Below are 13,132 nucleotides of genomic sequence, written 5' to 3'. Positions count from 1 at the left end.
GACACACATTTCTTTGCATTCCTGTGTACAGGGGGAGGAGAGGGTAGTGAATCACTAGATAAATCATCCCTATCCTACTTAAAATAAATAACAAGATGCTAAATACCCTGATACCTTTAGCAGGGGAGAACACCTTTATTGAATCAATCAGCCAAAGAAGCATAAACTAAGTGCTTAATCCAATTGGAAGGGGGTAAAATTCACTGGTTAGAGTAAGATTTTGTTTCACACAAAGTATGTTAGGACAAAATGAAGTCAGTCACACCCAGTGGGGATTGGATAGCAATAGCAAGCTAGTTCAGGTAAGCTAGCTTTAAGGCAGATCTTTGTTAGGAAAAAGGAGAGAGGCTCTCTCTCTCTTCCCAGACTCCCTTCCATTCCTTGATCAGAGGAAGACTTTATCAAATTGAAAAATTTGGAAGATTCCCATTTGCAACAGGATTAATATTCCCAGAATAGCAGAGGTATGTCAGGATTTGAGAGACACATTAAAGACAAATGAGATGTCCCAGAAAGGCAGCTTCAAGACACTATAGAGAACTTAGTAGAAATCCACACTAAACTTTAGGGAATTTCATGAAGATCCCAAGAAAGAGGGGGGAAAAAGAACTCCAGAAACCAAGTGCTGTTAACTGTCCTTTTGCAATATCTGCTCTCTAACTTGACTTCATTTCTCCCTGGACTCTATTTGTGTTTATGAGAGTATGGAGGAATATTTTGAACCAACCTTGGTAAATACCAGTTTCTATAAGCTAATAATATCTGTCTGGCAAATTGATCTCAACTCATAATCAATGAGTACTAGAGAAAACTTCCAGCTCTGTAGGGCCAGTCAATAAATCAGCTAATAAACATTGATTAAGCACCTACTAGATACTGGGCACTGTGCTAAGTGCTGGGGATCCAAAGAAAGATAAAAGGGTCCCTCCTTATAAGAAGTTCACAATCTAACAGATTTCAAATTAAGCACTAGAACTCTGATAAGAGCAGTAGACCCCTGCCCTCTCTGAACCTAACTTGTCAATATATACAGAGGTTTCTAGGTGACCTGGAGTCAAGAAGACCTAAGTTCAAATCCAGCCTCAGATACTGGCTGTATGACCCTGAGCAATTCACTTAACCTCTGTTTAACTTAATCCACTGGAGAAGTAAATGACAAACCATCCCAGTATCTTTGCTAAGAAAAGTCCATGGACAGTATGATCCACAGGGTCATAAAGAGTTGAACTAACTGAGCAACAATGAGAGGGAAAGTTTTTGAAGAGGGAACCAAGAGCATGCAATTCTCCCAGGACCAGACTTCCTTGAAACATAGCACATATTCATATGCAAAAAAGTGCTCATTAATATATGAATTGAACTGAATACCTTGATGATGTAGGCTGGAGAAAAAAAAAAAACTAAATGGATAGAGGAAGCTGTGCCCAAATGTTTTTTCACTCAACCAAGAACAATTGATGCTAGCTCAGTTCTTTTGATTTCTCGAATAGGTTTCCAGGGGCCAACTATGTTGGCACACCCAAGCACACCTGTCTCCTGTTCTTTGCAAATCTATGATTTCCCAACTAGAACTCTAACCAGTAAGCCTATTGTTTTAGATTCATTATCACACCCACTGTTTTCTTTGACACTTCACATGCTCTGTTTAGACACACCTAAACCTAGATATAACTTTTCTCTCAGTGGAACCAGCTTCTTATCACTGTCCCAACGTATTTGGTAGCTGGGTAGAAGTCACTTAGCTATGAAATTGTAAGCACCTTTTAAGAAGGAACATGTGGTCTTTGGGAGGTAATAGGATGGAGATGACATCTTATGTTCTAATACATTTCCATTAGAGGTGGCATGAAAGGGATGCCCACCCTTAAGAAAAGACATTGAAAATCATTTCTTCTCAAGAAGGACCAAGAAAACTAATTTTCACATAGTGAACTTTGCAAGTGATTGTGCCTTGACTCAGGTCAGGTGCTTCACATGGAAGTAATGAATTGAGGAATGTTGATTGGTTGAGACTGGGATGCTAGAGAGGGAATCTGCCATGAAATCCTGGCAGCCATGACCAGTGTTCCCTTGGATAAGGAGTAGCCACTTGTTTGTATCTGACAACATTCCTTACAACGTGAGTGAATTTAGCCTGCTAATTTCTGGGGAAGATCAAGGATGATTGTAGAATAAATTGTATTTAGTTCAAACCCAACTATACAGACCCCACCCCCACCCCATCCCCACCCTGAAATAAATGCTAGAACACAAGGAGAACTCTGAGCAAGGTAAAAGCAGGTTCACATGAAGCCTGTACCTACAGCACAAGACTTATAGAAACCTTCTAGATAGCTCCCCTTCCTCCCCTACCCCCCACAATTAACTGCACTTATAGTTTCATTCATTTAAAAATAATTTCTCTCCAGTCCCCTGGGGCGATATGGCTTCTTGCTAATGGGCAAATGATCTGAGCCCATTTAGCTAGTCCCTGCCATCCCAGACTAAGCAAAACGTGTGAAATTCCAGATTCTGTGAAGGCTTCAATTCCGGTTTATCTGGGTGAAGTAGGAAGGCTCTGTATAGCCCTAAGCTCATTTGCTGTTGTTTAAATGTACTCATCCTGAGTCACGAGTATAATTATGAATACTTCACAACTTTCTTATAGCATGGTATAAGTGAGCTCGCTTGTTCCATGAATCCTTTTCAGAATGTATTGGAGATGCTATGATTCATTTAAATTAGCTGAACTCTTAGGGTCAATAAGGGCACATTAGGCCTTCTGTTCCCCTTCTATCTGTCATGCATAGCAATATAATGTCTATGTAATTAGATTGCAGCTTCTCTCTCTCTCTCTCTCTCTCTCTCTCTCTGTGTGTGTGTGTGTGTGTGTGTGTGTCTCTGTCTCTCCCTTTTTCTCCTTCCTCTTTTTCTCTCTTTGACTCTATTTTCTCTCTCAGATTCTTTCTCTTACTCTTTCTTTGATTCTCTAGTTTTCTCTCTTTTTCTTCTCTCTAGCTCTCTCTCCTCCTTTCTCTCTTTGGCTCTCTCTCTTTTTCTACTCTCTCTCTCTCTCTCTCTCTCTCTCTCTCTCTCTCTCTCTCTCTCTCTCTCTCTCTCTCTCTCTCTCTCTCTCTCTCTCTCTCTCTCCCTCTCCCTCTCCCTTTCCCTCTCTTTGTTGAGTAATTCATTGTCTTAAAAGTAATTATTTCCTTATTTACCATAGCAAAGTTTGCAAGACAGAGAAATGTGGAGAAAGATGTAACACATGTTGACTTTTCAAGAAATAGCATAGTTAGTAAAATAGGGATAAAATATATTTTTATTAAGCATAAAATCTTATTAGCTATAGAGCTCAAATTGCCTTTCTAGACCAGGAACAGGCAACAGGACCTAGAATGGGGTAGAAGCAAGCAAATTAGTCCTACAATAGTCATTTGAAAACAACTTCATCTCATAATCTATCCAGGATATCAGATTAGTTCTCCATCATGGAAAGTTGTGTGATCTAGTAGAGAGAGCACTCGGTCTAGTTTCAGAGAAATTGAGTTAAACTCCTGCCTCTGATGTTTACTTCCTTTGTGACCATGATCATTTAACCTTTTTTATTTTTTTAAACTCTTACCTTCCATCTTAGAATCAATACTTATTGATTCCAAGGCAGAAGAGGATATGAATATAGTTAAAATGATTTTTAGGTGGCCTCTGTGTGTAGAACACTACTAGGTATTTGGGAAATATAGGTATTAGATGTACCATCTTATGCATCTATAGTAGTACCTTCCTCTTTCTTTGATTTTCTTCTTTCACCAAATTTACTTTTTTTAAACCCTTACCTTCCATCTTGAACCAATTCTGTGTGTTGGTTCCAAGGCAGAAGAGCAAAAAGGGCTAGGCAATAGGGGGTAAGTGACTTGCCCAGGGTCACAAGTGTCTGAGGCCACATTTGAACCTCGATTTGGGAGGTCTTGGGTAGTAGGCATTAAATAAATGCTTATTGGCTATTAGATTGGCAGGTTGCTACCTGAGAAGTGAGAAGATATTAGACTCAGGATTGCTTCAGTTGAGCGATGAGCAAAGGATAATTGAGAATTAACCATATTGAGAATTGGGATCAGAATCTTCTAGGACTTGCTTAATCCAAAGAATAGCAAGGTACCCACTGTGTTTTCTCATATTATGAGCTTACTTTCTCTGGGATCCTACTGAGCTCAGCCTGTAGGTGCCAAGCATTGTGCTAGCAGGAGCAGTTTTTAAGGGGACCAGAAAAAAAAAAGCAATATGGAATGATGGATGGTGAACAGAAGTTAAAAGGACTCCCACTGTTTATTACTGTTTAATATGGCTTCAGTGGGGTTTCTTAGTAGGTCAAGATGAGCAGGATATGTGTCTTCAAAGGGAATTTGTCTTTTATTTAAGAAAAAAAAAGTTTTCTCTTTTTAAAATCCTTACTTTCTATCCTAGTAACAACTCTAAGTCAGAAAGACAAGGTGTGGGTAAATGGGGTTAAGTGCCTTGCCCAGGGTCACACAGCTAGAAAGTGTCTGAAGTCAGATTTGAACCTAGGACCTCCCAATCTGGAGGTCTATGCACTGTGCCATTTAGCCCTATAGGAATTTTTTTTTCTGAGCTCTACAGAGAAGCCTTCAGCATTACCCCAAAGCTAACCACTGTTTCCACTTGACTTTTTCCCCCCATCTTTCTCTCTCTCCCCCTTTCCCCTCTCCCTGTGGCAGTGTCCGGAGGCCGAAGCCGCCTGCATCTGATTGATTTAGGCAGCTGTGTCAAAGCTCTGAGCAAAAATCGAGAAGGTGGCTCAGGCCTGTGCCTGTCCCTGTCAGCCCTGGGAAATGTCATCCTCGCTCTGGTCAACGGCAGCAAGCACATCCCGTACAAGTAAGTGACTCTCTCGTGGGATCCTGTCTGGGGAAGCTGCAGAGCCTTTGATGGGGAGTAAAGCTTGAGTGAGTGAGCCCAAGGGAGTGAGGTGTGAGACTGGGGTGAGAAACACTGAAGAAAGCCTCAGCCTCATTACCCAGCTAGGTGACCTGACTCTGAAAGATAACATACTCTAAGATGGGTAATGGAGTCCAGACTGGACCAATGATGGAGTGCATTATTTTCCAGAGTTGGGGTCTGGGGAGAGTAGCCACTGTAGTTATTTTGTTGTTATCCACTCATTTTAGTCTTGTCTGACTCTTTGTGACCCCATTTGGGTTTGTTTTTTTTTTGGGGGGGTGGACAAAGATACTGGAGTGGTTTGCCATTTTCTTCTCCAGTTCATTTTTCAGATGAGGAAACTGAGGCAAACAGGGTTAAGTGACTTGCCCAGAGTCATACAGATAGTAAATGTCTGAGGCTAAATTTGAACTCAGGAAAATGAGTCTTCTTGATTTCAGGTTCTGGCACTTAATCCACTGTGCCACCTCACTGTAGTATAATAGAGAGAATACTGAAATCAGTATTATAATATATAGAATTTTATAGAATAATAGAATACTGAAATCAATATCATATAGAATTTTTTAATAAAATAGAATACTGAAATCAGTATAATATGTAGAATTTTATAGTATAATAGAATATTGAGATCAGTATGATTATATAGAGAATTTTATAATAGAATACTGAAATCAGTATGATATTATATAGAATATTGATAGAGAGAATACTGAAATCAGTATTATAATATATAGAATTTTATAGAATAATAGAATACTGAAATCAATATCACATAGAATTTTTAATAAAATAGAATACTGAAATCAGTATAATATGTAGAATTTTATAGTATAATAGAATATTGAGATCAGTATGATTATATAGAGAATTTTATAATAGAATACTGAAATCAGTATTATTTAGAATTTTATAGTAGAATACTGAAATCAGTATGATATTATATAGAATTTTGTAGTATGATAGAGAGAATACTGAAATCAGTATCATATAGAATTTTGTAGTCCAATAGAATACTGAAATAAAAAGTCCTGGGTTCCAGTTTCACCTTGATTTCTTAGTAGCTCTATAATCTTGGGCACGTTACAACTTTTCCGAGTCTGTTAACCTTTTCCTTTTCTTTTTTAATCAAATGGGGATCCTACGTGTCTACTGTAGTTGTGAACTATATGAGGACTAAAACAAGAGAATGCTTATGAAAACCTTTAGAAAAGCCATAAAATGCTATAATGCTATATAGTTATACATTATTGTTGTTATTATTATTATTTTGTCCTTATCCTAGGAGTCTCCCTAGATCGGGGGGAGTCAGAGCAGACTGTGTGTGTGTGAAAGTGTCTAATAGGCATCTCCTATTTTGTGTTAGCCCGGACAGAGGAAAAGCTGTATTAGGAAAGGATTGTGGTCTTTAACCAAAAGGACCACTATGGTATCCTTGGCATGCATGATACTAATTTCTTGACCTTAATTACTAATATGGAAATGTGATCATCCAGACAGCAAAAGCCACAACAACAATAAAAGCCAGCATTTATATAGCCTTTTAAGGTATGCAAAGAACAAACCTCATTTGTTAATTCCTTTGATTCTCACAACAACCTTGTGAGGTAGGTCCTATTTTTTCCATTTTACAAATGAGAAAACTGAGACACAGAAGTTAAGTGACTTGCTCAGGATCACTTAGCTAGAGAATACCTGAGGCAAGATTCAAATTTAGGTCTTCCTGATTCAAAGTCCTGCTCTCTAGCCATTAGCCTGCTCTCTAGTCACTAGCACTAGAAGTGCTTATTCATAATTAATTATAATTATAAAATTATGTTATAAATATAATTGTTATATGTGTTATATATAACAATTAATGATATACTATCAAATAATGAAGATAATCTAGTAGATGTCATCATTTGTTTATCTATTATTTATAGGATATATTATCATGTAATGATATATTTGATCATTTGTACCTGTGGTGGGAGGGCTTGCCAAGCCATTTTCAGAGCTGCTTTCTTTCTTTCTGCCTCTCACCCAGCTCTCACCTGTGGCTCCAAGAAGTATGTCCAGGGACCACACACTGGTAAATTGTCTCAGCAGTGGGCTAAATCAGGTTGAGGGTAGCCATCAGGCTTATGGGAGTGTCTACTCCAGGCATGTGCTGATTTCCCCCAGCAGAAAACATTCCTTACTCCCAGGGAGCTTACATTCTAAAAGGGGAGACAACAAATACAAATATAAGCATATGTTGTATAAATTTAGAGTGAATACATACAAATATATGAAAGCAGATAAAGGCAAGGTATTTAGGGAAGAAAGGAGTAGAAGAAATCAGAAAAGGCATCTTAAAAAAATAGAGAATCTCTTTGGGAAAGAAGCCATGGTTTCCCATAAATGTTCTACAAGAGGCTCTACCCGGCACGCTAAAGACCATCCTCTGGCTCTCTTAACATCATATGGATAGGAACAGCTAGGTGGCTCAGTGGATAGAACACTAGACTTAGAGATGGAAGGTCCTCAGTTCAAATTTGAGCTCAGATACTGCCTGGCTGTGCATCCTTGAGCGAGTCCCTTAATCCCAATTGCTAACCCTTATAGCTCTTCTTTCTTGCAGTTAATACTTAATATCGATGGTAAGGCAGAAGGTAAGGGTTTTTTTTTTTAAAGCCATAATGTGGATGGATGATACAAGAGAAGCCCAGGAGTTGATAGAGGTTAAACCCTTGAAAAGTTGGTAAGACAGAAAATAAATGGGCAAGCCACTACCATGGTTTAGATCAAACTGGCCAAAGCCAACAGCCTCAGAGTTTAACTGACAGTTACTCTGTGGTCGTGAATACCTTCCTTGTTACTGTTCTATTTTGGCATTTGGGCTGGCAAATTTCACTGAGGTTTTCCAAATAGAGGTTCTTTTCTTTAAGAGGAAAAAAGAAAACATTAGGTTGAAATTTGCCAGTTATCTCTATGAGTCACTTCAGAGTTTGAACCTAAGGGATCCATGGCTAAATAAAAATAGGGATCATTATTACAGTAAGGTTACAGAGCCAGCAGGAAAGTCGTGCTAGTTATGAATAGAATCAATGAAAAGGCATCCACCAAGCATTTTCTATGAGCAAAATACTGAAGAGATAAATACCCAAAAGAAGAAAGACCTTGCCCTCAGGGAGCTTGTATTCTAACAAGGGATTATTGGAGAGGGACTGGTGTCAATGGAGGGATATTTTGGTTTGTAGAGTTACAGCGATGTTGAGGGGTGCTTTAGGGAAGTCCATTGACAAAGGCTTTCCAGTAGCAAGAATGGTACTGATCTGATTATGGTTCAAGAACTGGATAGGGAAGGGTGTGTTCCATGGTGAGAGGATATCTGGAGAGTAATGGGAAGCATAGTTGGAGCTGGCTTAGGTGTAGATTGTCATCTGGTACATAATAGGCACTTAATACATGTTTGTTGATTGATTGAAATGAGGGACCCATTAATCAAGACAACCAGACCTCAAGGCAGAAGTTCTAGAGGTAAAAGTGTTAAGTGCTTTAGCTCTAAAATTTTGATTATATATTTAAGAAGTGAAATACTTTTAAAAAATTAGTGGGGTGGCTCGATGGGTAAAGCACCTGACCTGGAGACAAGAAAAGCAAAGTTCAAATCTAGACTAAGAAACTTATTAACCATGTGATCCTAGCAAGTCATTTAACCTCTACCTATCTCAGTTTCCTCAGTTGTAAAACGGAGATAATAATTGCACCTATCTCCCAGAGTTGTTGTGAGTATAAGATGAGTTATTATTCAATTTTTTTTGTTACAAACATAAAGCACTATATATACTGTTACTCAAAGATCATCAGTAAAATTAATCATTGAGCAATTCGATAATCTATCTATCTAGATCTCAGTTTCCTTATCTGTTAAATTCAAAGTTTGGGCTCAATGACCTTTTAGGTCCCTTCTATCGTTAAATATATGATTATAAATATAGTGAAACATTAAAGTATTTTTTAAAAGTTAAGGTTCACCAATAAAATCAAGTGTTATTATGAGCAACCCACAAGCTGTGAGGGTCCTGCCCTTTGGGAGAATTTTAAGGAGTATGGAACAGAGTGGTCTTTTACCCATTTGGAAAAAAAAATTTCCGTCAGTTCCAACATTCCTCCTTAACACTCCCCCTTTCATGGGGCAAAATTAAACTGCCCCCATTCCTTATGTGGGCATAGACACACAGAGTCTCTATTTATATCACTTAAAGTCTATAGACCATTCTTCACTACTGTGACCCTAGCCAAGCAAAGCCTTGGGCATCTAGGATTCCCATCTGCTGCCAGACCACTGCCCAACACACCACATGTTGGTCTAGCTGGGTTTGGGAATGCCCACTGCCAGGGACACATAATGCCCAGTGGCCTTGCCTCCTGACCAGTGCCTTTCATCCCATACTGCTTATTTGCCAACTTCTGAGGACTCAGTAGAAGTGGAGAGATTTCCATTGTTCCTCAGTCCTTCAAGTCCATTATTGATTTAAGGTTTCCCCTAAGGTATCTTGCATAGCCTTCCCCCAGATAAGCAGCTTCCATGGGACCAAATTCCAGTTTTGGTTTCAAAGGCATTGAAATGTGGGACCAACTGACTCACTGTCCGCTTCTTTGATGATAAGAAGGCCAAAGCATGGATTTGCCGAGAGTCACCCATCCACTTAGTACTGAGAGCAAAACTGGGATCCTATCTCACAGCTTGGGAGACTTTGGCATCTTTCTGATCCCACTGAGCCAATCCACTTCCCCTTTCTCATCAAGCTTTATAAAATATAAGCTGCCTTTCCCCAACACAGCAGGAGGGATTTAACACAGCAGGATGGCCCCAGTTTCTTTTCTAAATTCAGCCAGAATTCGAAAGCTACATTATGCAGCTTTGTATGAGCATGCTAAAATGCCCTGCCTGATGCCAAACCTTATTCTTGCTTCTTGTCTAGAGAAAACAGTTCCTTTTCCTTCAATTTAAAACTCTTGTTCCTGCTTACTTAAAAAAAAGTCCATAATTCCACTGCCCTCCCCTCTTCCAATTTTCCCCATCCCCCAGATGCTCGATTTGTCACACTCGACAACACTCTGCTTGGAACCTGTATTATTATGGCTTGCTTCTGGGAAATTAACCGAAATGTGTGCAGAGGGGATATGTCCTTTCCTCATTTCTCTTCATCATGGTCCCAGACCATTTGTCATGTGAGTGAGTTAGGAAGTGAGTTTGGATTCATTACCCATCCCAGGCACTCCCCCAGGCACTGTAGACGTGCCCTAAATGATTCTGACTTTGCCGATGATCCAGCTTTGGCAGGCAGCAAGCAGACGTGTCAGCAGCAGCAGGGACGACAGCTTCCCATCATCAGCCATCACATCCTTACAGAAGCACCATCCGTTCTGAAATCCCACAAGTCAATCCCAAAGGATGACAGCTTTCATAAAGGAGGATGGGCTTGGGGTGAAGGGATGACCATCCAGGATTCTGTAGATCTTGGGCAATTCCAAGTGGACCATCTGGGGAGATCTCCACCTCACTTTGAGAGAAGTGTGGTAGACCAAAGGGATTATTAAACTCTCTGGTACAAGGACAGCTGGGGGTTCCAAGTCTAGTTCAGCTTGACTTTGGACAAGTCAGTTAATCTAATAATGATGATAATGATAATTATAGCTATCATTTATATGGCACTTACTAGGTGCCAGGTACTGGGCTAAGTACTTACAAATATTATCTCGTTTGATCCTCACAATCATGGTGTAAAAATTGAAATTAAGCTCAGTAATAAAAATATTATATTTTGAGAGATTTATTAATGATCTTTAGAAATAAGGGAATAAAAAGGTAACAAAATAAAAAAAAACACATGCCCATGCTTAATCTAGCTTTTCAAAAATCCCACTTACCACCACAGTCCCCATCCAGGAAGGAAAGAGCCCAGGCAAGGAACACCCACTGAATTTATCCCTCTGTCTACAGGAAGTCAGTGGGCTTCTGGGAAATGCAATTTTTAGAGTAACAGATTTCCAATTACACAATGGGAGGGAGGAAGGAAGTTGCTCTTATTGTGCTCATTTTATAGATGAGTAAACTGAGGCAAATAGCAGTTTAGTAGCTTGCACCAGGCTCACACAGCTAATGAGTGTCCGAGGCTTGATTTGAACTCAAAATTCTGATTCAAAATTTCTCTGTCATACTGAATATAAGACTGTAAGCAAATACCCCATGGCTTTGTTCACAAACTAACTACTATATGGCTTCCAGTTCAGTGGAATCTAATGTTTGAGTAAGAATGAGGGAAGTCCTTCAGAGTATATAAAAAAACTTACCAGACACCTTTATCTCCTGACATGATCAGTAATGAGTAAAACTAGTGGGTTAACAATGGAAGTTCAAATTCAGCTGAATTATTTGTGAATTTATAACATTTAATAAATAATTATTACACTGGACAGTAGAATCAAGGACTAGAAATATCTCAACAGGCTGCATCTAATCAAATGAAATTTTATAGAGATAAAAGTAAAGTCCAGTGCTTGGGTACCCTTTTGTGCCCGCTTACCATTTGCCCTCTTCATGATTCTCTATTTATTATGTGTCATAGTTAGCTTAGTGTGCTTTCAAAATGACTCTTCAGTGCATTATTTCCTTTTAAAATCTTCAGAGGATGTAATAAGTTCTATGATTCAAAGTAATAAAAGGAAAAATTCCTTAATAATTAGAGTTACGGAGTTGTTCAGTTATGTCCTATTCTTCATGACCCCATTTGAATTTTTTTTTTCATCAGAGATACTGGAGTGGTTCGCCATCTCCTTTTCCAGCTCACTTTACAGATGAGGAAAATAAGGTAAATAAGGTTAAGTGACTTACCCTGGGTCATGTAGATAGTAAGTGCCCAAGGCCAGATTTGAACTCATGAAGATGAGTCTTCCTGACTCCAGGTCCATAACTCTTTATCCACTGAACCACCCAGATACCCTAAGAAGAGCTCTACAGAAACAGAATTGGCTCCTCAGAAGGAGCTGGTGCCCCATCACTAGAGGTCTACAGGTGAACATTATAGGGCAACTTGTTAGAAAAGTTGTAGAGAGAATTCCTAGTAAGGTGCAGGTTGGATCAGATAACCTTTAAGTTATCTTCCAAACAAAAGAGTCTAAGGTGGAGAAAACATGAACGTCCATTACCATCCAATAATGGGGATGATTCTTCATAGGAAACTGTAGGTATTCATTATTGCAGCATGTTTGATGTTTTTGAAGACTATTGAATGTGTTCTGCCTGCAGTGTGAAAATCATCCTCATGATTCCCCAAAGAAATATTCTTTCCTTGTCCTTTCAGTAGAGAGGCACTGTCATAAGACACTAAGGTCTAGAAATGCCAGAAACCCAAATATACTGATACAGTTTTGTATACACACACACACACACACACACACACACACACACACACACACACATGGAGTTCCACTGGTATAACAAACTCTCAAATGAGGAAACTCCTTCAATCAAGGCAGATTATCATTTTCTCTATAACTTCTTATTTCCATTATATAGAGGAGGAAATATGTAAATATATAAACCCCAGATATGCTGATATAATAATATATACAAAGATAAATGGAGTTTTCCTGGTGTAGTGAATTCTCAAATCAAATTAATGCTGGTTGTTGCCTTTTCTGTAACTTATTATTCCTATTTGATAGAAGAAAAAAATACAAAACTCAAAATATACTGATAATAACTAAATTAGTGGTTCTTCATGGGATCATAGATCTGAACTGAAAAATACCATCAGAGAACATTTAAATAAACCTTCTCATTTTACAGATGAAACTGAAACTCAGAAAAATAAAATTGTTTGCTTGGACAAGTCACTCTAGCACCAGTAGTGGCAGAACCTTGATTTGAACTCAAATCCTGAGGCTCCATGTTCATTGCTCCTTCCATGGTACTACACTGACTTCAACATTAAAATATTTCTTAGGAAGGTGGGAAAACCTCCTCAGAAGATTAGACATTTGCTTCCCTAGGATTGAATGCACTTGGCTTTCATTTTTATAAAAATGCAATGATTTAGGAATTTGTCAAGGAAAATGCACAAGAAACAAAATTGTGGCATTGGTCAAGCCTCAACCAGATTTAGTTAAGAGAGTATGCACTGAAAAGAGGCTCTAACTCTGTGTGTGTGTGTGTGTGTGT

The 13,132-nt window shown here is 38.8% G+C and overlaps 1 protein-coding gene across 2 annotated transcripts in view; it reads left to right on the top strand.

The window, feature by feature from the left end:
- Positions 1-13,132, top strand: part of KIF26B (kinesin family member 26B) — a 636,727-nt gene that overhangs the window by 541,499 nt on the left and 82,096 nt on the right. For both annotated transcript variants that reach the window (XM_001377348.4, XM_056816054.1), the window contains one exon: positions 4,716-4,875. In XM_001377348.4, coding sequence (XP_001377385.2) covers positions 4,716-4,875 — 160 coding nt within the window. The remainder of the gene's footprint in view (positions 1-4,715; positions 4,876-13,132) is intronic.

Source organism: Monodelphis domestica, chromosome 2 (genome assembly GCF_027887165.1).
Source record: "Monodelphis domestica isolate mMonDom1 chromosome 2, mMonDom1.pri, whole genome shotgun sequence".
Classification (NCBI taxonomy): Eukaryota; Metazoa; Chordata; class Mammalia; order Didelphimorphia; family Didelphidae; genus Monodelphis; species Monodelphis domestica.
This window is presented reverse-complemented; position numbering and strand designations above follow the sequence as displayed.